The sequence below is a fragment of the Astyanax mexicanus genome, chromosome 15 (assembly GCF_023375975.1).
Source record: "Astyanax mexicanus isolate ESR-SI-001 chromosome 15, AstMex3_surface, whole genome shotgun sequence".
Classification (NCBI taxonomy): Eukaryota; Metazoa; Chordata; class Actinopteri; order Characiformes; family Acestrorhamphidae; genus Astyanax; species Astyanax mexicanus.
Genome location: NC_064422.1, coordinates 20,951,477 through 20,979,175, shown reverse-complemented (window position 1 = coordinate 20,979,175; position 27,699 = coordinate 20,951,477). Strand labels below are relative to the sequence as shown.

The window sequence follows — 27,699 nt, the reverse complement described above, 5'->3', positions numbered from 1 at the left end:
GCCGTGTTGTCTCTGAAAGAATCACACACAGCAATATCTGAATTATTCACCAGCCCGGTGTGTGAGATTCTGACACGCAGCAAATAATGATCAGGATTCTCTGCAGGTGAGGTATCTCAGCTATGTGATGGTGCAATAAGCATTTCAACAGGAATACAGTAGTCATGTTCTGCTGCACAGAAACCAAACCACAGTGTTGTTTTTATTTCTTTCAGTTTGCAGAGAGATGTCCTCACGGTTTCATGGTGTCGGGAAGGCCAGAGCAAATGTCACATATAATGGTAGGGAGAGTCCACCAGCTGCAAACACCTGGAAGGAGATGATACATATAAGTACTATGAGTGAAGCAGTCTTCATTTTCATTCAGTTATACATTATAAAAGAGTGTGGATTTACACTTTAAATAATATTTGTAGAATGTTCAACATTTGTATATTTAAAATTGGCAAACTTCCTTGACAAATCAAAAACATATATATACATATACATATATATATATATATGTATATATATATATATATATGTATATGTATATATAAATATTTTATTATTATTCTTAAACAGAAATTGAAAACAGCAGTGATTATATAGTATTTTGCAGCAATTGAAAATTTTTGAACTAACTGAAAAAGATTTGCAACTGTAACTGAGCACTTAGCAGTTTGTTATTCAAAATATTTGAGTTGTGTTTCTTTGAGCAGTGATTTCATATTTCTGAACAGTTTTTTTTTCACATATTTAAGCAACAACAGTGATTCCAAACATTTATTATATTATTATATGATATGATTCCAAAACTTTTAACAGTGATTTCAAACTTTTGCTTTGTGGTTCCCAAAGATTTGTCAGTGATTCCAAATTGTGTAGAGACAAATTGTATAGAGACAACTGATTCTGTCAGGCCTGTCTGCATGCATGGACTCTAATTCTGTGACTCAGAACTACACTCCCCAGGAATTCCCAGTGCTCTGTCCCCTGGACCCTCCCAATCACGTGCCACTGCGTCTCACAAACTCTTCCTCCTACTAATTAGTCTAATTGTTCTCACCTGTTCTGCTCTGTATAAATTCCCCTCATTGCCTGTTCTTTGTGCAGTATTAAATCTAGTTACAGATCTAGTTACTAGTGTATTACCTTCTGCTTCAACCACTCTGGTATGTTGTTTCTTTATGCTGCCTTACTGTTGTTAGCTACACCTGTGCTTGGTTTTCCCTGTGATATTTTTACTATCTTTAATAAATTCTCTGATTCTAATCGGCATGTGTCTCACCCGTGTCTGGCATCTGTGACACTTTCATTAATTCCAAACTTTGAAGTTACAAAACATTTTTTAGTGAATCCAATATTTGAATATTTGAGCAGTGATTTCAAATGTCTGCTTTGTAATTCTAACACTTTTATTTTAAAAGACATATTTCTAATCTTCTATATATTTTTTTCTCCTGAATTTAGCAAGGCCCACTGTCCCACCCATTGAGCTACTGTATTATCCCCATCACAGGTGATGCCACAACTTAAGAAGGGTGAGGACAAGCACATGCCTCCTCTGATACATCTGAAGTCAGCCACCGCCTCTTTTTGAACTGATGCTGATGCAGCATTGCCAAGTAGCATCACAGCACACTCGGAGGAAAGTGCAGCGACTTTGTTCTGATGTATCAGCTCACAGACACCTTGTGCTGAAACACATCACCCTTTTAGGAGTGATGAAGGGAAAGAGCGCCATCTACCCACCCAGAGAAAACAAAGGCAACTGTGCTCTCTCAGGGCTCCAGCAGCTGATGGCAAGCTGCATAACCGGGATTCGAACAAGTGATCTACCGTGGTCCAGCGCTTAGCCCACTGGACCACACAGATCTTTTTCTCCTTTATTACACAAACAATATAATCAAAACATAAAATAATCCAATCAGAACAACATGCAAATATTTACAGTTATTGCAGCCTGTGCAGCATGTGTAGAGAGAGCAAGGTCAATTGTGTTTTCTTAGGGTTTCAACAGTGGATGGCAAGCTGCATAACGAGGATTCAAACAGCAATCTCACGATCATAGTGATAGCATTTTAGACCGCTGGACCACTGGGCGCCCTAATTGTAAAAGCTGTGATTCTGAACTTCTGCTTGGCTATTCAAATTTATTTGAGCAGTAATTCCAAATTTTTGCTCTGTGATTCCAAAACGTTTAGGTAGGATTCTATATTTTCAATGGATATGAATTCCAAACGGAAAATAAATTTAAAACTGAACTGTTCAAAAGTTTGGAATACAACTGAAATCAGAGTTGGTTAAGTTTGTCTGTACTGTGTGAGGAAATGTGTTTAAAGTGTTTATAAAGGACCTTGCTCCTAGAGCAGCGCTTGCTCAGTCCAAACACTTGACTGATAACTCCACTGCTCTTCTCCATCCACTCTCCACCCCCACAGCTCTGCACTCTGATCTGATAACACACACATCGCTCAGCCCTCATACTGAACGGCTGAGTCGTCCTGCAGCTCTCCGTCAGAGCAGGGTCCCAGTGCCTTAACCTCTACAGAAACACAGAGAGAGAGAAAGAGAAAGAGATTTTAATCAATCAGCTTAATCACTTTACAATAACTACTGTCTGAATAGCATGGCGACACCTGGTGGAGAGTGCTGGAATATATAATCAATTCATCAAATAGATTTTACAAGATTGTTTGCTTCTGTTTAATTAGTGCAATTTGAATTTAAATGTTTTTTTTTGGAGTGTCAAGAAAGGCGCCCACAAATAAAATGTATTTGTATTATTTATCTAAAGTATTAAATTAAGTTTTAGATTTGTTGATGGTTCATTTACAAACCAAATAATTTGTTTAGAATTCAGTTTCAAATTAACATTGGCTCTTACACGAAATGCGAAATTAAACTTCGGTTCAAAATAATTTTTTTAATAGCTTCAGATATCTCTTTTACAAGTGCTTAAAATTCACAGCCCTTTTGCAAACCATACAGTAAAATTTCAGTTTAAATTTCTGTTTCAGATTAAATACAGGTCTTTCACAAACCATGAAATTTATATTTTTTAGTTCAAAATATAAAATTTCAGGTTAAATATGACTCCCTTCCCAATGCTAAAATTAACATAGTAAAAACCACACAATTTGTTTTAGGTTCAAAAATCAGTTTCAGATTACAGATAGCTATTTTGCAAACCATAAAATCTAATTTGAGTTTAAAATTCAGTTTTAAATTAAAGATTACATAATTAGCAATTATCGTGGCATTGGATTTATGGCAGTTTACAGTTTTACTTCCCTTAAAGGAGAAATCCGATATGAAATTGACTTGAGGAGTAGTTAAACATGATAATGAGTACAAACTTTTGTCGAATAGCCCACCTACGTTCACCCACCACTTCCAACAGCTTACAACGCTAGTGATAGGGCAAAGCATTGCCCATGCAGAGAAAAAAAACATATTTTTACACCATTAACAAGCGCAAAGTAGCTCCACACTTCATTGGTAGAATTCTGGGCTCTAACATTTAAAAAATGAGGCACTGAGAGCTTTGAAAGTTAAAAAGGACTGTCCCAAAATACAAATGAAGTGTTACATTTCCATTCAACACTACATTACATATAATAAAACACAGTCAGAATTAATTTACCGTATTTGTCGCACTATAAGGTGCACTTAATACGGTGTCTTTTAATATGGTGTGCCTTATATATTCATTTTACCAGTCAGGTTGTAAGGAGCAGTAAAGCCACTTCACTGAAGTACAGAGTTATACAGGAGTTTCAGTTTAGTTCTCCAGCAATAAGACTTGAGACCGGAGCAGTATAAGCACCACCCGCTAACTGTGTTAACTGCTATTTTTTTTTTGCCTTTCATAGGTGAGTATCATCAGCCTGTAGCCTGCTGCTAACCCTAGCTAGCACTACTGGAGCAGCATTAACATTACTAACATTACTACCCGCTAACAGGTAAGTATTACCGGCCTGTATCCTGCATGTTAACGTGTTAAAACAAGCTATGTGGGATGAACCACTAGCTAATATCACCCTGACTTACCGGAACACTTCCTCGCTGTAGCACTGCCAGGCAGGATTAGCTGCTAACCACGGCTAGCCTTAGTGGAAATCTGCAAATCTAAGCTTAATGTAAATAATCAGAAGTGAATTACTCCCCCAAATAAACAGTTTTCTGGAGAGAAATCTGTGTAGATTAACATCCCGTGCTCGTTTCAAGAATTTTTAAAGACTCAAAGTTTTGTTTACTAGCTATTATTAGCTTAGCTTTACTCAACTTAGTTACACCACAACCACCCAATGGGGAGACCTGCTGAATTAGTAGGAAAACACAGCGACCTGTGTTGCATAATGCACCTTACAATCAGGTGTGCCTTGTGTATGAAAAAATACCAGAAAATAGACTTTTATTGATAGCTCACCTTATAAACAGGGAAAATACGGTATATAGAAACTTTATGCAGAAGATTTCATGTAATAACTTTTTGTGAACTTTTAGAGGCTTTAAACTCTTCAGTGGTCTGGTTCATTTCAACAGTACTGAGGCAGAAAGTTTTAGTTTTGATAGAATTCCTCTTTAACATGGTTGCGGGTGAAAGTGAATAAGGCTGGAATCAAACTAACCTCCAGAGAGAAGCCAAATTCATCAGCGTCTCCAACTCTAGAAGTCTTGAGGAGGAAGTAGAAGCCATAGAGACCCACGGCTTGAGTGTATTCCTGCAGTTCCTATAGCCCACACACACACACACACATCTATAACCACTAGCACACTTCTGCAATTTGCAGTATTTTATGCTTTCGTAATTCACATGGCAAATTTCCCACAGGTATTAACTAGCATCCTACTAGCATTAACTACAGCTAAAGGTGACGCCAGCCATGCTGTCTGTACCAGTCAAGTCCCATCAATTTAAACATGTAGATAAAGGCTCTGGGACTGGCCGTGAGACTGGATAACAGACAAGCTAAACACCTGGGTCACTTTTTGCAATATAAATGCAAATGTGGCTCCGAAAATGAAGTCAGAAATGACAGTATACTGCACCCCTCCAACGATCATTCCGAAGCGGACACTGTGCTTGGAAAAGTTTGTCACGTTCATGTCTCCCCCGCTGTGGATCTATGGAAAAAAGAGAGAGATCTGAAGTCCACCACGCAGCACAGTTAAAATGAGTGAGTGATTCGTTATCACAGCACAGTTAAAATGATGCACAGATTCAATAACATCACTAATTAATTACTACAACAGCACAGTTAAAATTATTTACTGATTCAGTAACAGCACTAATTCATTACTACAACAGCACAGTTAAAATGGCTCACAGGTTCATTATCACAGCACAGTTAAAATTATTTACTGATTCATTTACATCAATGATTCATTACTACAACAGCACAGTTAAAATGGGTTACAGGTTCATTATCACAGCACAGTTAAAATAATTCATTGATTCAGTAACGTCACTGATTCATTTTCCAACAGTACAGTTAAAATGAGTCCCAGGTTCATTATTACAGCACAGTTAGTACAGAGTCTTACTGACACTGATTCAGTAATACAACAGCACTGTTAAAATAAGTCACACTGGCACTAAATAATTAGCACAACCCAGTTAAAATGGGTGACTGATTCATTACCACTTATAATGAGTCACACTGACACAGATTCATTATCACATCACTGTTAAAATGAGTCCTACAGGAATCGATTCATTACCACAGCACAGTTAAAATGATTCACTGATTCATCAATGTTACTGATTGATTATTACAACAGCACAGTTAAAATAAGGCACACTAAGACTGATTCATTACCACAGCACAGTTAAAATTGGTGACTGATTCATTGTCACAGCACAGTTGAAATTTATCACACTGACACGGATTCAATACTACAGCACAGTTAAAATCATACGGTCATACAGGAACGTATTCATTATCAAAGCACAGTTAAAATAATTCACTCATTAATGATCACAAAACAGTTAAAATGAGCCACACTGAGACTAAATCATTACCGCAAAACAGTTAAAATGAATCACACTGAAACAGATTCAACACCACAGCACAGTTAAAATGAGTCATTTATTATTACAACCCAGGTAATGTGAGTCACTTATCTATTACCACAGCACAGTAAAAAAAACCCACTGATGCAATACTACAGCACAGTTAAAATGAGTCCCGAATTCATCACCTCAGTGCAAATAAAATTAGTCATACTGGTAATGACTTTGTTCTACAGCACATTTAAAATGATTCTCTGATGAATTGGCTCAGCACAGTTAAAACAATGCATCAATGTTAAATGAGAGTCATAAAGACTTTGATTAATTATGTTTTCAGATTAGCGTAACAGAGCGCTCACTTTATTAGTTCTTAAGATAGTTCTTAGTCTCAATCCTGTGCTGAAAAAGTCCAGACGAAAGCACTATGAAAACTCACCGAGCAGTAGTGGCTGGAGAAGGTGTGGAGAAGCCAGGAATGAGGGAACACATTCATCTTCTCCATCTCTTCAACATGGTGTCCTAAGCAGAGGTGGAAAAAGTACTGAAAAATTGTTATTGATTAAAAGTACCTTTACCTAAAATTCTACTCGAGTAAAAGTAAAAGTACCCATCTAAAAATTTACTCAAGTAAAAGTAAAAAAGTACTCAATTTAAAATTTACTTTGTATAAAAGTTACTTTTAATTATTTGATGTAAAAAAGTAAAACAAGTCATACATTTAATTGTTTTTAATAAACTATTATTCCACATAATAATTTGGACCTTTCAGGCAGTATTTGTTCAGACCACCCCATAAAACATTTTCAAGAACAAGTGACATAGGTTTCTATGATCCATTTTTTTCTTTACTGTTAAAAAGTTATGGTCATATAGGTGACTATAAACTGTATTTTTATAGTTTTACAGACAATTGTTTTTTTTCCCCAGCATTTTATTTTGTACTCAGTAATTGGGGGTGTAATGTAGCAAAGTAAAATACTTGTGTTAAAATGTACTTGAGTAAAAGTAAAATTACCTATTTTAAAACTACTTAAAAAATACAAATTACTCATAACATCTACTCAATTACAGTAACTTGAGTAAATGTAATTAATTACTTTCCACCTCTGTTCCTGAGTGACAGAAACAGGACACACATTTTCACAGTGCTATTGCTAGCATGCTTATCATGTTCTGTATTATTTTGTTGCACAACATTGCATCTCTGTGCCTCAGTGTTTTTTAGAACTCCTGCTCAAACTAATTTGCACTGCACAGTTATACAATTACCAGCCCAAGAAGTGATGGGTCAATATTAAAGATCTCATTCTATCGTTTTTATCATTCATTTTAAAATGTCTAGGTGTGGTCTTTAGTATGAATGAATGCCATGTGAGCTGTTTTTGTGAAAAAAAAAATATTCTGGTGTTTTTATTTAGTCCTGCTTTATTTCATTGAATTAGTGATCTCTGAAGAAAGTCAGGATTTGAACTCTTGCTCATGAATATTCATACATGCAAACATATTGCCTCTGATTGGCTAACAGCACTGCAACAGAGAGTGCTACCTGCCTTCCCCCCACAGACAATTTTACAGCTCTAAAACTCAAAGTACAAAATGTTTTCAGAGATACAGCCTTAGCTATAAAGATGTTGCACTGAGTGCTAGGTAAACTCTCCCACTCTCTCCGTGACATTGATAATGTTTCTTTCAGCTATACTAATGCTACTAAACTCTTACCTCCGATTTGGTGATTTGGTGCTTGGGCAGTTTCACCACATCAAAGCCCCAGAGCCCGCTATATATCATAAACTTTCAACACATATGGTGCACGCTTTGACCGGTGTTCTGTTTAGTTGTGCTGCCTTGTCAAACCGTGCTTCCCTGGTGTACATTTAAGGTCTCAGTAAAATGCGTAATCCACCGGAGATCCAATTTAAACTTACAGTTTCTTACACAGGATAGCTAAAGTTAACTAGCTGGTGTAAACAGGGCTGTAAGCTCCTCCTTAGTTAACGAGACAGTGCCAGCTCTGCTGCAGCCTGACTTCAGCTCTGTCTGTAGGCAGTGGAAAACTAAGGTGGGCGAGGCCATGAATTCACGGGTTGACATAGACACAGAGCTTTTCCTGATCTACTTGTTTTTCTGAGGATTTTCTTTTCTTAGCTACTGCAGACAAAGGAGGTTGAGGATGAGTCTCATGTGCAGCTTACATATACAACTCAGAGAAACCTATTGTATTTCACAAAGAACAAGAAAAATATATAATTTAATAAAACGTGCCTTTTGTGTCATATTTTTAAAAATGAACAGTACTTTTTGTACATTGTATACAGTTTTCTGTGACGTGAGCAGGGGGTTGATACTTTTGGTTAAATATCACACTTGAAAAATATACTAGTGAATCTCAAAAAATAAGAATATCACTGAAGAGTTACTTTATTTCAGTTTGAAATGTAATACTCATAGATGTATTACATTTTATAGTTGATGATTTTGGCTTACACCTATTGAAAACCCAAAAATTAGTGTCTCGGAAAATTATAATATTATATAAGACCAATTGGTACTTTTGGCAACATGGGCAGTGTGCCAAGTCCTGCTGGAAAATGAAAGCCACATCTCCAGAAAAGATGTCAACAGAGGAAAGCATGAAGTGCTTTAAGATTTTCAAGTCTAAAGTCAGTGCAGTGTTTTACCAGAAAAATCTTATAGCCCACGTTGCCAAAAGTACCAATTGGTCTTATATAATATTAACATTTTCTGAGACACTAATTTTTGGATGTTATTGGCTGAAAGCCATAATCATCAACAATAAAAGAAATAAACGCTTAAAATAGATCACTCTGTGTGACATACATCTATATAATATAGATGCAAAAGTGAGTAAAATTGATATTACTTGGAGCTAGTAGATAATAAACACCCTGCGCTCCTTCGCCTCTCAGGTGCCCAACTGGGTTTTGGTCTGGAGATATATTTGGCCAGTCTACTGGGCACTCTTTACCAGGGCGCCTCCACACATGCTGGACACCATTTGTACCTAACAAATTTATCTAGGTCTTGTCAGACCACAGGACCTGGTCCAGGAATCTATGCTCTTGGACTGCTTGTCTTCAGCAAAGCCCTTGTCAGATCCTAAATAGAACCTGGATCCATCGTTAAGGATGATACGGATCCAAACTGTTGAAGTCCAGGTTTCTCATTAATGAAACCAGTGCAAGCAAAAGGCAACAGTGGCAGGCTGGTGGAAGGCTTCGATGGCAGGCAAATGTTAGTATATTTTGTTCCCAAAACTGAAGAACATGGACAGTGCTTCTGCTGTGTTGCCAGATTTGTGATTTTCCCGCCAAATTGAGGTAAATTCAAATTGACTGGAAATGCTTCATATGTTTGACTCGCTGCAAAGCTCAGGCTGTCCAACCCAGACAAAAAGATGTATTGAACACAGGATGTGTCATTCTGACGTTCCCTGGAATTATCACACATCCAAGAACGACACACACTCCAAACTCGCCCCGAGATCACGTACAAAAAAAAAACAGAGCCAGGGCCAAACAGAGTGAGGGCGCATGTGCATGAATGTGTGTTTTTATTAGCTGACAGAATTCTTGGTGGCTCACTATGGGTGTGAGTATGTGCGTCACCATTCATAAACACACACACACACACATATGCACACACACACACACACACACTATACATCATGAGAAGGACTAAGAAGATAAATCACTCCTGTGTTTACTGTAAGAGTGGAAATGTGGTAAGGCGTCTATAATTAAAACTGTGCTGGGTGATGTTTTTAAAGATGGCCGACTGCTGTAGCAAACAGCCCTCAAACTGACTGATCCATGCTCCACCCACTACAATACAAATCTGCACTTACTTGAATAAAAATATAGAAAAGAAAAAAAAACCTTAGATTAAAACTACACCACGCTGTAAGCCAGGATAAGTTTACCTGTAATTTGAATTAATTTATGCCTGAAACGTCTCTCACGAGCACATCGATTGGTGTATAAATGTTGCCTTCTTCACCAACAAAAGAAAACGTCGTATTTGAGAGATTACTCGTAGCTTTATAAAGGGAAATGGATGCTTTAGCAGCTCATATGTGGAGCATCTTTTGTTCGAGGGGAGAGTAAACAGCTGGTCTAAAGTACATGCTCAGGGTGAGGAGGTGAAAAAAGGTCAGGCTGTTTGCTTTTGCTGTTTTTTGCAGCTATAGCTGAACAGCTGCACCAAGAGATGTGTGAGTACGAGAGAGAAGCATGTAGTGCATGTAAAAAGCAAAAAGATGCATGAATATCACACAATTTGACCGTTCACATTCATGACGCATGTCCATGGATCGAATATGTATCCTGTTTAGGACCACACATAAAATGACTCAAATCTGATTTGAAAAAATCAGATTTGGCATGTTCACACAGTCATGAAAAAATATCAGGTCTGAGCCACATTGAGACAAAAATCCGTTTTGAGTCACTTCAGTAATTTCACTTCCTAGTAATGTGAACATAACGTAAGTGTAGTTAGCTTTTGTTTGGTTTATGTTCTAGCTAGGTCTTTCTTTGATGCTGTCCATTTTGATTCTCCCAGTGTGGTACTTGATGACAGCAATTTAAAATATACTTAATTTCTCAATTTTATCTAATTTTCTTCCCAATTTATACGGCCAATTACCCAACCGACTCATTAGTACACCAGGAGCAACAGCAGGATGGTGAAGACTAACACCTGCATCCTCCAATACATGTGAAGTCAGTCACCGACTCTTTTCGAGCTGCTGCTGATGAAGCATTGCCGAGTAGATAGATAGATAGATAGATAGATAGATAGATAGATAGATAGATAGATAGATAGATAGATAGATAGATAGATAGATAGATAGATAGATAGATAGATACTTTATTTATCCCGAAGTAGCATCCCAGCGCACTTGGAAAATGCAGTGACCTGGAGCCCAGATGACTGCATGCATGTTACTTAATTGACTTGTTTTATAAAATAAATGTCACATGTTATTAATCCCACAACCCCAGATATAAAGCAGGATCATAGCAAATGTGTTTTTTCATAAGGTGTGACACTTACGCTCAGTGATCCCATGCAGATGAAGAGCCTCAAAGAGAGGAACGTACTTGTAGCCCACAGGCTGCTCCAGAAATGCCCCTGTAATTCTGTAAAAAGAAAGAGAGACAGAGAGAGAGACAGAGAGAGAGAGAGAGAGAGAGTGAATGAGAGATATTGACAAACAGTGAGAAACTTATTTTGTAATATATCACAAAAAAGTAGAAAAATATAAGAGGTAAAAAAAAGGAGTAAAAATATTTTAGAAAACTGCACCCGCAGAAGAAGCTGATGACTGTGCTGTATGAAGGCAGAGTCTGTTTACTGGTATTAAACTGCAGGTAGATCCAGTACAGGACCGTCTGAAGTAGATCATATTCACGGACTGCAAACACTCTGCACACAGAGAAAGACCAGATAAGACACAAACTAATTAAATAGCATTTTTTACAGCACTGCCTTGAAAAGTATTTTGCCTCAAACGTAAGCATCCAATCCTTTTAGCTGCAAACATATACTATATTTTACCCAGTTCCTACACCTGAACAGCATCTCAATGTGATTCTGCCAACCACCATGTTTCACTTAGTCCCCACTGAGAAACCTCTTCCCCACAACGTGATGCTGCCACCACCATGTTTTCACTGAAGAACAGCAATATTGCCATGTACAGGGCTAGCATGCTTGTGTATGCATCTATTATGGCAACATCCCATCCCAGTTGGCAGATAACTGAACATCAGCATTAAAAAGTAGTTAAAAATAAAAAATAAAAAAATTGGAATTTAACTTGGAATTATTGCCTTTGTCTAAAAATATCATTATTTTGATTTTATTACCACTATTATTTATTTTGTAAAGTAGAGTTTAGTTTTGTAAAGTATAGTTTGTGAACCTTACTATCAAACGTTTTTTTTTTCATTGGTTCATGGTTCCATATACAGCCAGCGACTATACTAAACCCTCCAAGAACCCTCCTATTTTTTTATGTACAGTGTAGAATTGAATGTATATTTTAGTTTATTAAATTTATCCTACAGAAAAGTAGGATTTTGAAACCCCGATATAATATCAACACTAGTTTATGAAGAATATGATGTTGATTCAATTATAGATGAAAAACGATCGAATAATGAGGGGGGGTGGGGGTAAGAAAAGATGTAAATAAGAAAAATGTAAAAAGTAATACAAAGCCATAAAAGCATTTTTTTTGTTTTTTGTTCATATTTTTACCCATTTCCTCCCCAATTTACATGGCCAATTACTCAACCCACAAATAGCCTTGCTGATTCAGCATTGGCGAGTAGCCAGAGCGCTCTCAGTTCTGATACGTCAGCTCACAGAGGCCTAATGCTGATTGACATCTCCCTTTAGAGTGATGTAGGGATAGGGCAAGGCTAATCGTGCTCTCTCAGGGCTCTGGCTCTAGTTGATGGCAAGCAACATGAACAGGATTCAAACCGGCGATCTCCTGATCATAGTGATAGAACAACAACAGCCCACTGGACCACTAAAAGCCCATTTGTAAAGTGAGTTTTAAGGGCACACACACACACACACGCAAGCTGACCTTGAGCATCGCAGGGTTCTGAGCAGAAGTTCAAAGGGCAAGTCCCTCAGGCCAATATGACTGGAGAGATCAGTGACAAGAAACAGCTCCAGCCAGTGTTCGCATGCAGCCTGAAGACCTATTTGCTTATGCTAACACACACACACACACACGCAGTCAGTTGTATACAATGTTATGACCTGGGGTAATAAGTATGTCTCATATTTATATATATTTATTTTCACACTATAAGGTGCAATTCAAATACTTAAATTTCCCCCAAAATAGTCAGTGCACCTTATAATCTGGTGCGCCTTATGTATGAATTTTACCAGTCAGGTTATAAGGAGCAGTAAAGCCCCTCTGCTAAAGTTCAGCATTATAAAGGAGTTTCAGTGAAGTTTCTCCAGCACCGAGGCTGGAGCAGTATTAGCACTAGCTGCTAACCACAGCGCTAGCTTATTCACTGTTCAGAGGTAAATATATCAGACTTGAAGCCTGTGGGTTTACTGTGATAAAACAAGCTAAGTGGGACGAACCACTAGCTGATATAGCACCCTCGCTTACTGGAACTGTATACATGCACGTACATACATATAAACATAAAATTAACTAATTTATACACTTATTAATATGCCATACCATATATCTGTCTTTGTAAAAGAGCATAATACAAAGTATTTCAGCATGAAAGATGAAAGCAAGTATTTGTAATGTGTGACAGCATCCTGAATCATTTCTTCATCTCTGCTGTTTGTAACAAACCGTGTGAAAATCGGGTAAACATTTGTAGATTTTTTTTTTGTAATTATTATTGGTGGCTAGCGCTAAAAATGGAAGTTTATTGATAGTGCACCTTATAATGCAAAAAATATGGTGTGTGTGTGTGTGTGTAAATAAAAAAGGTCCGAAATCAATATTTGGTGGAATAATCCTGGTTTTTAATCACAGTTTTCATGCATCTTGGCATGTTCTCCTCCACCAGTCTTACACACTGCTTTTGGATAACGTTATGCCACTCCTGGTGCAACAATTCAAGCAGTTCAGTTTGGTTTGATGGCTTGAGATCATCCATCTTCCTCTTGATTATATTCCAGAGGTTTTCAATTTGGTAAAATCAAAGAAACTCATCACTTTAAAGTGGTCTCTTATTTTTGCTCCAGATATTACTGTTCTATTCTATTATATCTCTACAGGGGCTAGGCAAGCTTTGTGTGTTTTTAAAGTAGCTTAAAGTAGCTACAATTACTCTTTAGGAGTGTTGTCCACAAACATTTGGGCATATAATGTATGTACAAGTTATTAATAGGTGTTTCCAGTTTTAAAGGTCTAAATGGGACCTAAACTGTTACAGGCTGGAAATGAGATAATTGCTTCCCCCTGCTGGTTATTTGAGAAAATGGTGCATAAAAGCACCATTTGTTGTGTAGTAAATTAATTTATTGGTATAACTAATTTTATCTCTTCCTACCTTGCAGGAAGCCTGATGAAAGTCACATACTGTGTCAGAAGTGATAGTAGCCATCATCCCGTCCAGACATCTGTCAATCAGAATACACTTGTCAGTTTGTGGTATTATATTACATACATCATTATTGCAGCTTATCTCTTCACAGTTTCCTCCCCTTTACTTCAAATATAGTTGTAGATCAATTTTTTTAAGCTTCTTGTGTATCTTCTTTAGCTTTCCTTTGGAGGTCTGAAGCTAATATGTAGTTTACAAGCAATAAACGTTTCATCATTTATGACTGTATGACTATTTACTTTATGTCTAGCTGCATATCTGAGCACACACTTACGTCAGAAGTCAGATTTTTTAAGATAATAGAAATAGAAAAGATCCACTGAATTTGAAAGCCCCCCAATTATAGTTGTTTTTTTGCTCTATGTAGCTGAATAGTCTCCCAACATGTGGGAGATGCTAGCTAGCATGGGTGTCTGTTAGCCCACAATTAGCATAATTAGCAGCTAGTTGAATAAAATAATAAGAAAGAATAAAAAATATTCATCCAAAATGTCAAAAAAATATTTTTTCGATTTTATACTGAACAATGACTTTAAGTCAGTTATTTAAAGTCCTATTTTAGTGTTTTCTCCTATGGATCCAAAACATTTTTAAGCAGCAATGACAGACTTTACTGCCCTTTTAAAAAAAAAGAAATGTTCTTGCTATCAGTTTGCTTCTCTTTTACAAACTGGCTGTTTTCCAGCTAAAAGACATAAGCTGTACAGAACTAACTAAGAAAAGTAACATTAGCTGTTTGTTTACCAAAAGATTGCAAGCTCTTAAGGCTCATTTAACTTATATAAGTACCCTGCTGGCACACAACTGACCTTCAACGTTGAAATGTGGTTGAAATATGACTAAAGTAATGTATGTTGTTGTTTCAATGTTGAAACAACATTCATTCAACATTTAATGTTCAACGGTTGTGCTTGAAATTTTAACATTGAATCAACATAATGTCCTCAACCTTTTGCCTTTTCAAATTTCATCACCATATAATTTCTAAAAACGGTTGGATGGAGATATGAAAAAGTGTTTTACTTCTATGCAGTAACTGCTTTTTAATTTAACCCTATGTTTACGTTCTAATAGTTTTACGGTTTTAGTGTTTTTGAGATCAGATGTTAAATCAGTTTGGTAGTGGTGGGTAACTTTCTTTATACTCAGATTTACTGCAGTGATGTAAGTTTATTGTTAACACTTTGTTAATCATAGCATTTTCTTATTTTAGAGATCTATGGTTTATTAAATGTTGAATGTATGACGTTGAAACAACGTTACTATATCAACGTTGATTCACTTTTCAAAAACTATGTTGATTCAATGTTGATTCAACCATACTATATATCCGTTGATCAATGTTGATTCAACATTTATTAAACAATGAAATGCCAGCTGGGTAGTAGCACTACCTAGATACATGTATGACTGAAATAGCACTGCCAAGGTAAATTCATGGTTAGAATAGCACTGCTAAGGTTAATTTATTGTGGTTTGTTGGTTCAATAAATATTTTTTAATGTAAAACATAGCAAAAAAATTGTGTATGGCAGATCATTTATTTGTTGTGACAGAGCTTTTTGGCAATAAACCTTATACAGTTGGGATGAGCAATTATGAAAGAATTGCCAAATGTTCTCTGCCACTGCCAAATAGCTTATTTTGCTGTTGCTAATAATACTTGTTTTGAGCTTTTGGTACCCCCAGGTCCTGCCAGTCAGGTGCCTGTGCCAGAGAAATATGCAACTCATTCTTTGGAGTCTACTTTTAACAATTCTTTAATGTCTTTCCTGTATTTAGTTTAGTTGAAGACAGTTTTAGGTAAATAAAGCATTATTATCCGGACGGGATTAGCTTCTCAGGGGGTCATGGGGTAATTCTTCTAATTTTCCTTTTTTTGCCCGTCCGGAATAAACATTTTCAGACATTTTGAGAATGAGGTTCTCAGAGAAAATTACAGGCTATATTACCTACTGTTTTTCGCTGAACTCACGTGGTTCAAAGGTAATTTTAAATCCAGTCTGGACAGACATCTCTGAGTGTCCTCACTTGGCATTTAATAAAATATATTTTTGTCCACTGCCACGCACTGTAATTACACGTTGGGCGCGCGTTTCTATAAAGTTATGCATAAACACAACAGCTAATGGAAATGGAGGAGCTACTGAACGCGATGTCATGTGACTGAGAAAGCCTAAATACTCACTGGTCCTCCTGTTTTTTTCAATTGCAGTCCGGATGCAAGAGTGTTATCACTGAGTAGAAGTGTGATTTTTTTTTTCACAGAAATCCCCTAGAGAAACTAATCCGTCCAGATTTTGCATATATTTTTCACTTTTAAATGTTTCTTGTCATCACAAGTAAATTATTAAGCAGAATTTAAGAATGAAAATAGCAGTTTTCTCTCTGTGCAAATGGTATGATTTTCTCTTCACGCTGTTGTGCGGTAAGTGGTGGGCTTCCATGACTTTCCATGACGATCCAGAGTATTTGGGGTCAGGAAGAAAGCGATGTCCAGTTGATATTTTGGCTGTACTGTAGCCTTAATAGCAGTGGATGCTGTTCACATATTTTAGAGCCGTATGTGCTTTCTGTAGTGTGCTCTTGTTTTATAGGCCTGTAGGCCAAACCCAGTTGGGTGGACCAGCAAAAGCTTCCATGACCATGAGTTCATAGAAGACATTGGATTAAAACATGTTTCGTGACTGGATGTAGAGAATTGAGGCCAAAACCCATCCCCAGGCCCACCTAGTCTGGAGGCTGTGAGTCAGTGTGTGGTTCTGGACTACACTCTGCTCTCCCGGGACCCCTGGGTGTGGACTTAATGAAGTGGGGAGTCAGTCATTTAACATGACATATTCCAAATAGGCTCATACACACCTGATTTACTTACATTTTAAGTTTTTTGAAACTCATCCAAACACTAACCCTGCCTCTGACCACCTGCACATTTACATCAGTGTTATGTCCTGTCCTGTCAGCTGTGTGTATTAAAGAGTTTTCAAAATTTTCAGCTCACTGATTTATACTGAATCAAATTTGCTCAATGATTGACTGTCAGACAGTAAACACTCCACACACTGCTGATTTATACAGGATTAAACAGATTTCTTTAATTCTGTATCTAATAACAGATAATGTCCCAAAATCAAATGAATGAAATCTCAGTTCAGCTTTAGATGAACAGCTGATCCTAGATCAGTCTCCATTCTTTACACTCACCTCTGATATAGGTCTGGAAGGCCAAGCAGGACGGCAGCAGAGAGTACTGCATCTCCCCACTGCTCAGGACTCTCCGTTGGCCGGTATAGCGTCCGCAGAGCAAACGATACAGCTGGGGCAGAAAGAAGAAAGAGGAAGAGAGAAGACCACCACCAGACATACATTTAATTTTATTACGTGTTTCAGGATGAGACATAAACTAATTCATAGAAAATTCAAAGTAAATTCTAAATACTTCATGGTAGATATTGAAAAACTCATTGTTGATACTGAAAAAAATAATAGTCATTATTAAATGATAATCTATATGAAATTATTCATATCAAGTACTAGAAATGTATTAGCTGTAGTAGCTATTTTTGGGGTTATAACCATGAACAAATATAAAAAGTATGGTGTATTTCATTGTGGTTTAGTATGCTTTTAGTATTGTTCTGTATATTTTAGTATGGTTTAGTAAAATATTGTATGCTTCAGTATGAGTCAGTATGATTCAGTGTGGTTTGGAGTGGTTCAGTATGGTTCAGTGTAGTTTAATATGATTCATTGTGGTTGACATTGGTTTAGTGTGGTTAAGTACGGTTCAGAATAGTTAAGTGTAATTCAGTATGGTCCAGAATAGTTCAGTATGGTTTATTATGATTCAGTGTGGTCCAGAAAGGTTCAGTATGGTGCAGTGTAGTTCAGTAAAGTCCAGAATGGTTTAGTATGATTCAGTGGGAATCATTATGGTCAACAATGGTTTAGTATGGTTCATTATGATTTAATGTGGTTAAATATGCTTCAGTGTGGTTAAGTATGGTTCAGAATGGTTTAACATGGTTCAATATGAATCAGAATGGTCCAGCATGGTTCAGGATGGTCTAGAATGATTCAGTGTGGATCAGTGTGGTTGAGTATGGTTCAGTACGATGTTTCAGCATAGTCCAGAATGGTTCAGTATGGTTTAGTGTGGTTTAGTATGGTCCAGAATGATTGGGTATGATTTAGTATGATTCATTATGGTTCAGAATGATTCAAATTTGGTTCAGTATGGTTCCGTGTGATTTAGAATGGTTCAGTATGGTCCAGTATGGTTCAGTATGATTTAAAATGATTCAGCATGGTCCAGAATGGTTCAGTTTTGTTTAATATGATTCAGATGGTCCGGTGTGGTTCACTATGTTTCAGTGTGGTTTGACTGATTCTGTGATGTTCAGTGTGGTTTTGTATGGTTCATTATGGTCCAGGATGGTTTAGGAATAGATTGGAATGGTTTAGTATGGTTCAGTGTGTTTCAGAATGGCTGTGCTGGATATGAATTTTACCCTCTTTGGTGACAGAGTGGTCATGTACTGGAAGATGCAGCAGAGTGCACCTGAGGCTTCCTCGGCTCATCCACGTCATCCCTCCATCTTCTTTCAGAGTCTGTGTCCAGCGTCTAACACCACCATGCCATCCAGACATCCCTGCTCGAATACAGCCTGTTAAACACCATGGTCAAGAGACCTAAGAGAAAGCTTTGATGCATATGGATTAAATTGTTGAGCCACATACATTGCACCCTATTGTAATATTACTCTACTGTCCAATGACAATCCTATATCTCTCAGCTTGTCCAGAAAGGTAAGGTATGTTTAAACATACCTTTCTTTAGGGGCAGGTCAAAGCATTAATTACACTTTCTGACTATAAGGGGAGCCCTAAAGCAATGAATAAAAAAGTTCACTTGACTCATGAGTCAGTGGATCACTGAATAAGACTCTTGATTCATTGAAACAGATTATTCGAAGGAGTCAGTCTTCCCGTCATCGTTACCCCACAACCCAGTCAACACATATTTACTCTCTGCGAGATGCAAGACGCCAATCTGCAGACATGCCGGGTGTTCACATGAATTATTTAGTGCTCCAGACTCAAAGTGCTCAAGGGAGCTCATTTACAGCAACCGTCTAAGAATACAAAAACAAGATAATCATATTAAAAAGCGCGTTTTCATAGCTGGGGCTATGAATACGATAACTAATCCTACAAAATCACATTACTGAACGTAATCCCCCCTGCTCACACCAGCAGCCGTCTGCACTGAAACACACTGGTGCACAGTCTGTAGTCTGTAGCCTATAGTACACATGGTAGGTCTTTGGAATATAGTGGCCGGTACAGTTGAAGGGTACAGTTGTGGCTCTAAGTTTACATAAAATTATCATTGGCCTTTTGTAGCTATATCGGGTCTTCAGTGACACTTTCCCTTCTGCCTGTCTCGACTATGATTTCCTTAATCCCCTGTTTCCTGAGGACTCACATGCTCCATTATGACCAATCATAAACAGTTTTCCTGTTCAGCTTTCCCTGAGTACTGATTATACACACCTGACTCATTATCGTTATATAAACCCTGTTCTAAAACTCTGTTTTACTGTTTTCTTGCAAAGTATTGCCAACCATGTCATTGCATACCAACTGTTCTTTTCTATGGCTGTTCCTTATCATGTATGTCATTTTGTTTGGATCCTGACTCTCCCTCTTTTCCCTCTGCAACTGTCTTCTACCTTCTCCTAACATCTGCCTAGTGATCATGGCTGCTGTTCAAGAAAGAAGCCTCTGCTTCAATATCAACAACTAAAACTAAAAAAGTTTGCAGATGAACCCAGAAGACAAAAACAATGGAACAATGTTTTTTGGTCAGATTGAAAAAAGTTAACCCCAGTAAAAATTGTACCAACTGTTAAACTTGGTGGTGGTAGCATCATGCTCTGGGTCTGTTTTGCTGCCAGTGGAACTGGTAAGTTTGCACGAAGTGGATGGAACACTGGAATAATTTCTGAGCATAACTATTAACTAGATGGTTGAAACTTGGACATAACTGAGTGTTCCAACAAAATCTTAACCTTCAGGGTCCAGAATCACACCAGAATTCTGCCAAAAGCTTGTGTATGGCTTCCAAAAGCATCTGTCAGTGATTCAAATTAGGTGTTTGTCCCTTGGTTCAACAGAATTACCTGATCTTTCCTGTAACAGTTTGTTCCTTTGCTTCTTGTAGTTCATGTAAAGCTCGGACAATGTCTTCGACCTGGAAAGATACGGCAAGTGCAGCTCCCAGATGCTCCCCAAACACTGCAGCACTGCATCTGAGGATGACCACAGGTGTTGTGTGTGTGTGGGCATCTGTGTGTGGTGCTGAAGTGGATAAATACTGACTGGTTGTTCTTTGCATGGGTTTACCTGGTTTGGCGTTCTGGGTCACTTCCTGGGAGAGCACAAAGAAGGACTGTTCAGGACAGTGAGGGACACCTGGACTGTAAATGGACAGAAAAGAGGCCTCAGTTAGACACACACATACACACAACCACACACACACACACACACACACACACACACACACACTCCCATACAGAGATACAGTATTATACATCCAAACACCCACCAACCCCTCTGATGGATGCAGCCAGACTCCACACTTTCTCCTTCTCTCACTTTTGTCTCTCTTGCTGTGAGTTCTGACCGCAGCTCGTCTGCCCCACCGTCGCCCAACCCGCACCCCCCACACTTCACTGAGCCAGTAATACTCAGAGGCCCCCAAATTGCAGATCATCCCCCTCTGCTGTGGCACACAGCCCATTGCAGGCTGACAGCGTGTGGCCTGGCAGGCGGCCCGTACTCATCCCCCCAGACTGCCCCAAACACCCACGGCCCGACACACAGGGGCACTGGCCAGTGCCAATTACCACATAACTGTAATAACATTAATAAAAATGATAAGAAAATTAATAATAATTACCAGGCTCCTGCAGGCTGGCTGGCGGCGATAGGTGGCAGACTACTGGTCAGCAGGACGGGAGACTCCTGACTGGAGGGGATTTCACACAACTGAAGTGTATAAGCTAAAACACACACAAAAAAAAAACAATAAACACCAGTGTTTATCCAGTGCTTAAAGAAGTTCTGGACATAATCAATTACAAAGAAAATGGAAAATACAGTTCTAATAACACTAATATCCAGAATAAAGTTCGTATCAAATGAATATCCAGTATTATGTTGTAATGACATCACGCCTAAGTAAGGCCCAATCCATTTCACTTCTTGGCACTACCCCTTACCCCTAGCCCCCTGTTTTGCATGTGCACACCAAGGGGTAGGGGTGTCCCAATTCTTGTTAGGCTTCAGGGGTAGGGGGGTGGGATAGGGCTTGTTAGCCCTTCATAGGAAGATTTTTCAGATGCACACTTCAAATGAAGGATGAGAATCACTGGTAAGATGGTGGAATAATCGACAAAAAAAAAACACAAAAGTCAGTATTTTCCTTGTTAACTATATGGTATATATGGTAACTATTAGGGGTGGGCAATATTATATCGTATACAATATATCGTGACACAGAAATGTCATGATATTAAAAATCCATATTGTGATAATAGGGATGGTTTGTCTTAAAAGTAGTCTATTATTTACTGTGAAGCTTTAAGTGTATTTATTATATAAATGTTTTAGTTTATAGCTTTAGTTTGCAGTTTATATGCATGAAAATATCCTGCAATATTTTTTCCTGCATTATATTATTATACATTATGATTATACTGTTATACTATTATACTATATTCCTAAAATTAATGAATTATTTTTCTGTTTTCCTATATCGCCAAGAATATCGCTATCGCAAAAATACCCTGAAATATCGTGATATTATTTTAGAGCCATATCGCCCACCCCTAGTAACTATATTGCCATAGTTTAATTTGTAGTTTCAATGTTTTAGCATAAAAAAAGATTGCTAGTAGTTTGTCTCAGTAGTTACTTATTCCATGTAGCTTGTTTTAACATGGTAAACGCAGGCTACCGTCTGATATACTCGCCTCTATACGGCAAAACAGCTAGCACTGCCTTAAGCAGCTAATGCCAATTCTGCTCCAGCCTCAGTGCTGGAGAAACTTTACTAAAACTGTATCTGTGTATCTGTATAACGCTGAATTTTAGGAAAGTGGCTTTTCTCTCTTTGACTGGTAACATTCATACATAAGGCACACCAGATTTTAAGGCAAATTGTCAAATTTTGGGAACATTAAATGATTTTAAGTGCACCTTATAATGTGCAAAACATGGTGTTTCTACAGTGTTTCTCACATTTTGACTTTGATTTCATTGCAAACAGTGTGAACCCAAGATTTTCTTTCTTTAATGCTGTAATTCCAGATTCCTCAGAGCCCAGAGAACTCAACATCGCTTCTTGACATGGTAAAAAAAAACATAAAGCTTCTGTTTTGCAAAGTAAAGTGTTAAATGACATTTTTATGAACATAAAAGTATTATAGTGCTTCTGATTCTTTGAATGGTTTAATGATATTATGCACTTTTTTTTTTAGAACAACTGCTTTAAAACATTTAAAACTGTGGATCTTCTGCCCATCTTTGCTCCTCAGAAGACTCATCCTTGGTGGATATTGCTTTTTAGCTAAATCATGATTACAATCATCTGTCATTTATCATCACTTTTTTGAAAGCACATTGTTATTCCTAAATTGGCCCCATTCTAACTTTTTGCAGTGTGTTGCAGACTTAAAATGCAGTAATTGGACGTATATTAACAAATTACATGAAGTTGACCTGATAAAAAAATAGATATATTTTGGGTTCATACTGTCTGCAATCAAATTAAACATTGTGTTGTAATGAAACATTGTATTTATTTAATTTGCGTTTGCCATATTGTCTCAACATTTTCTAATTTAGGGTTGTACAGTATACAGTACTTGTCCACACACGACCCATCTAAATGCCTACTAACCCGCCAAACACACTCACATCAGCCAAGCCCTGGCATTGGTGTGAAAAGCCAAACTGTGTGTGTATTTTCCCCCCTGTTTTGGCATGGCTGGGATTCTGTGTGATTATTCGTGCCTCTTAAACTCCCCACACCACTCCAGGCCTCTCCAGGTGCCCATCTCAGCCTGCTGCCAGCCTCATGGCACCAGGTTGGCAGGGCTGGCCCTGATACGGCGGGGCCCGGTGCCAGAAATGAAGCCGCAGTCCTGCCAGCTTTTTCACGCACTGCGGGACCCCTGCGCAGGAGCAAACCCAGAGAAGGAGCGGTTTTACTTCTTACAGTGTGAAGAATAAAAACTCATGACTGACTTTATTCACTGTAAAACTGTAAACAACCTATTAAAACACTAATTATTGTTCTGTTCATTTGCTGTTGGAACATTAATAGACCAAATCCGAGTGTTTGTGAACATGCACAGCCTTTGTACAGCCTTTCAGGTGATAAGGTGGTTATTAATTGACCGCAAATATTATATTGCGTTCACAAAAGGATATACACTGGAGATAAAAATTAGAGAATGACCTGCAATTTCCCAAATGTGAAGGACATCCTATTTGCAATAATTCAAGCAGCAGTGAAAGAGAAGTATTTTAAGCATATTTAAAGAGTTACATATATTTTGAAACACAGAATAAATACTTAAATGAGATATTTTAAACAAAAAATACTGATCAAAATTAGATATAAGATATAGGTTATTTCCTTAATTATCTGACAAACATCAGATCAAAATCTAATTTTTGAGACTATTATCGTTTAACCTTATTACATGATCTCTTGTCCTCAACACATGATCTCATGGTTCGTGACCTGCTGGATGAGTTGTCCATGCCCTTTTGGAATAATTTCCATCGGCCTGCCACTCCTGGGAAGGTTTACCAGTGTTCCATGTTGTCTTCTTTTATGAATAATAGCTCGCACTGTGGTTCGCTGAGTTCTCAAAGCTTTAGAAATGACTTTATAACCTGTTCCAGACTGATAGATAGTCAATGACTTTGTTTTCTCATCTGTTTTTGAGAAATCGAAGCATAATCTGTTGCTTTTTGAGATCCTTTATCTGCTTCATGTTGTCAGAAAGGTCCTTTTTAAGGGATTTCTTGATTCTACAGGTCTGGCTGTAATCAGGCCTGGTTGTGATTAGTACTGAAATTGAACTCAGCTTTTCAAAAAGTGTGATTAATCACAGTCCATTTATGGGGGGCACAAACATCTTTTCACGAAGGGCTAGGTTGTTTTTTTTTTCTTTAATAAATAAGAGGTGGAAAAAGTACTGAAAAACTGTAATTGAGTAAAATTACTTTTACTTTGCTAAAATTCTACTCAAGTAAAAGTAAAAGTACCCATCTAAAAATCTACTTGAGTAAAAGTAAAAAAGTACTCCATTTAATATGTACTTTGAGTAAAAGTTACATAGTTACCTTTAATTATTTTATGTAAAAAAGTAAAAACAAATCATAAATTAAATTGTTTTCTATGAACTATTATTCCAAATAATAATTTGGACCTTTCAGGCAGTATTTGTTCAGACCACCCCATAAAACAAGTGGCATAGGTTTCTACGATCCATTTTTTTTCTTTACTATTAAAATGTTATGGTAATATAGGTGACTATAAACTGTAATTTTATAGTTTTACGGTTCATTATTATTTTTTAACTTGCCGTTGCTATGCTTTAACTGCTATTTACATGTTTTTTAACATTAAAGCAGATTGTTTAATGATAAACGCACTTACACCACATGCTTTCGCAGATATGATGTGGAAGTTTTGAAAGCTGACAGCTCTGTCCGGCGGGGCACATTTTGTATGGCATGAGGATGTTATTGCCTCGTTATTCCACACGCGAGCATCCGTGCCAATTTTTTTTAATTCAGACCATTTTTTTTTTCCCAGCATTTTATTTGTTACTCAGTATTGGGAGTTTTCCAATGTAGCAAAGTAAATTACTTGTGTCAAAATGTACTTGAGTGAAAGTAAAATTACCTATTTTAAAAACTACTTTAAAATGTACAAATTACTCATAAAATCTACTTAATTGCAGTAACTTGAGTAAATGTAATTAATTACTTTCCACCTCTGCTTTTATGTTTACTTAAGTAAATTTTGTCTAATATTAAAGTTTGTTTGATAATCAAAAAAATATCAGTATTACAAAAAAAAATCAAAAGGAATCTGCAGGGGGCAAATACTTTTTCACGCCACTGTAGGTAGGTACAGAGGTAGGTGTGTAGGTACAGAGGTAGGTAGTACAGAGGTACGTAGGTACAGAGGTAGCTGGGTAGGTAGGTTGGTACACAGGCAGGAAGAAACGCAGGTACAGAGATAGGTAGGTAGGTAGGAAGATGGGAAGGTAGATGTTGTAGTCCACAGTAAAGTACAATCTAAAATACAATCTAAAACATTTCTTTACAATGACACATAGTTTCACCCCAAACCCTGACTCTGTACCCGTCCTCCCCTCTCACCTGAGCCTGTGGTCTGATTGGTCAGGCTGAATGCTCTCCAGGCCTGGGCCTGGCCCAGCATGTCCCCAGCCGCGGTTTGGGCCAGCCTCCAGCGGTTGGTGCAGCCTACCTGCCTGCGCTGACGGTGAGGAGGACCAGGTGACTATAGATAAACAAAGGGTCATCTATGAGTATTCCTTCTATGACTCAATTCCTTCTATGTGTGTGTGTGTGTATGTTTGTGTGTGTGTGTGTCCAGCGGGTCAGACTTACAGGCCATTGTCCGTTGCCGTGTGGGTAAAAGCAGGTGCTTGGCATTGTCCTGCAGCAGGTTACAGTTGACCAAACAGGAGCGGAAAGTTGGTCACCATGGCACCTGGAATAAATACTAACTTGTTTAATATTCAAGATGGCCAAAGTCCCGTCTTACTGCACTGGGATTGGCCAGGAGTTCACACACTAACCAATCCTGGTTTACAGAGAGAAGCAGGCTCTGATAAACCATTTCTGTTTTTTAAACGGGTCGACTCCACATTACATAATAAATTACATTACATTACATTTGTGTTTTTATCAATACATTTAACTAAAGCAAAATGCTGGTTTTATTACGACATCTTTAGCTCTATTTTTATATTAACTCTGTCCTGATTGGCTACTATATAGGTCATTATCATAATATTGTCCCTTTTAGCACTAAGCACTTTTCACAGCATAATCACTTTTTATATTAATATTTGTACTTTGTGTCATGCTTGTGTCCAACCTGTCTTGGCAAATGTTTTTGATAAAAAACATGGTTGACCAACATTATAAACATTATGAATTGTTTACAGTGACCGACTTTATGTTTAAAAATATATTTTTTTACCTCAATATTTTAAGAAAACAGGTTGGAGAACTCAAGCCTTGCCTCTAAAATATGGAGACAATCTAAGAAATATTAATAGAAATTATTATAATATTAATTGATATCCATTCAGCAAATGACTCCATTAGAATTAGCAGGAAAAATAAATTGTAAAATATTTAGGTTAAATGGGCGAAGTAGTGACTCTCTAATGCAACATGCCAGACATCTTGGAATAAAGCTGTAGAGGTTTCTAGTGATGTTTTTGACATTACAAAAAAGTGTTTTTAATTGTATTTACCAAGGACAGATAAAATAAATTGTGGGATCCGGTGCATAAATCAATGCACAGGACAGATGTTAGATGTGAGAAATACTTTTTAAAATAAATACTATTTAAAGAATAAAATGAAAGTGGTTGAGGTGCTAAACTGTGAAGTGTTAGAGAAGAACTTACCTGCTTTAACCCTCAGTGCACGCTTGTTTAGCCTGAATACACTGGTTGCTAGGAGATGGGGAGGGATCTTTATAAACCTGATGATCCTGTGCTTAAACAGTAGCTATACATACAGATATATATAGAATAATGTACAGTCATAATACACATATTATTTTTTCAAACAGCAGAACGTACCCTATCTCACCAGCAGAGTAACATCATTCTAATATCAAACCTTTTGATTAATTCAACTCAGAAATCCCTCCAATCCTTCCTGCTGAGTTTAGCTATTACCTAGCATTGAGCCGCTAGCTGCATTCTGGTGTTCTGAGGGCAATATGTAAAACTGAATTTACCTAAAGCCATAATCCACATATTATATCATAAAATCTTCTAAATCAATTTTTTTTCGCTTTTTATTTGATTAATAGTAAATAAACAATGAAAATAAAATCAACAGATTACTCTATTATCAAAAAAAAAATAGTTACAGTTTTTATTTTTTTCATTTGTGAGCATACATAATTTTAATTGCCCGTTCATTTAAAATTAATTAGATAAACAAAAATATATTAATGTTTTAAATAATATTTTTAAACCCTAATTTTACAAATTAACCGATGATAAAATCTCACAAATCTTGCTAGGAGAAGCCTGTGCAGCTTTACATCATTCTCGAAGCGTTTTATGGGTCAGTGCGGATGTAAACATGTATTTGACGAAGATGGACTACAGTTATTGGGTACAAAAACTACGTTTTCCAGTTTGCACAGAGTGAACCGTTGGCCAATCGTAGCGCACGCTCGCCGGAGCGCGGCCTCTGATTGGCTAA

At 37.4% G+C, this 27,699-nt stretch overlaps 1 protein-coding gene across 6 annotated transcripts; it reads right to left on the bottom strand.

Annotated features, from left to right (window-relative positions):
- Window positions 1-162: 162 nt before the first annotated feature.
- Window positions 163-27,626, bottom strand: btbd16 (BTB (POZ) domain containing 16). 6 transcript variants are annotated; one of them, XM_049464705.1, is made up of 19 exons: window positions 27,503-27,626; window positions 27,063-27,194; window positions 26,886-26,933; window positions 25,852-25,954; window positions 25,600-25,741; window positions 21,092-21,194; window positions 20,536-20,609; window positions 20,313-20,441; window positions 18,639-18,794; window positions 17,332-17,443; window positions 14,074-14,143; window positions 12,624-12,754; window positions 11,330-11,449; window positions 11,078-11,163; window positions 6,438-6,520; window positions 5,038-5,112; window positions 4,617-4,718; window positions 2,339-2,527; window positions 163-309 (listed from the first exon to the last, which is right to left on the bottom strand). In XM_049464705.1, exons 4-19 carry the CDS (start codon window positions 25,894-25,896, stop codon window positions 241-243), a joined length of 1,686 nt encoding a protein of 561 aa, XP_049320662.1. In that variant the 5' UTR covers window positions 25,897-25,954; window positions 26,886-26,933; window positions 27,063-27,194; window positions 27,503-27,626; the 3' UTR covers window positions 163-240. The 6 variants fall into 6 exon arrangements, 5 of the variants coding, with proteins under 5 accessions (XP_049320662.1, XP_049320658.1, XP_049320663.1 ...); XM_049464701.1 differs by having other exon boundaries at window positions 26,886-26,988; window positions 27,103-27,194; XM_049464706.1 differs by having other exon boundaries at window positions 18,639-18,779; window positions 26,886-26,988; window positions 27,103-27,194.
- Window positions 27,627-27,699: the final 73 nt, after the last annotated feature.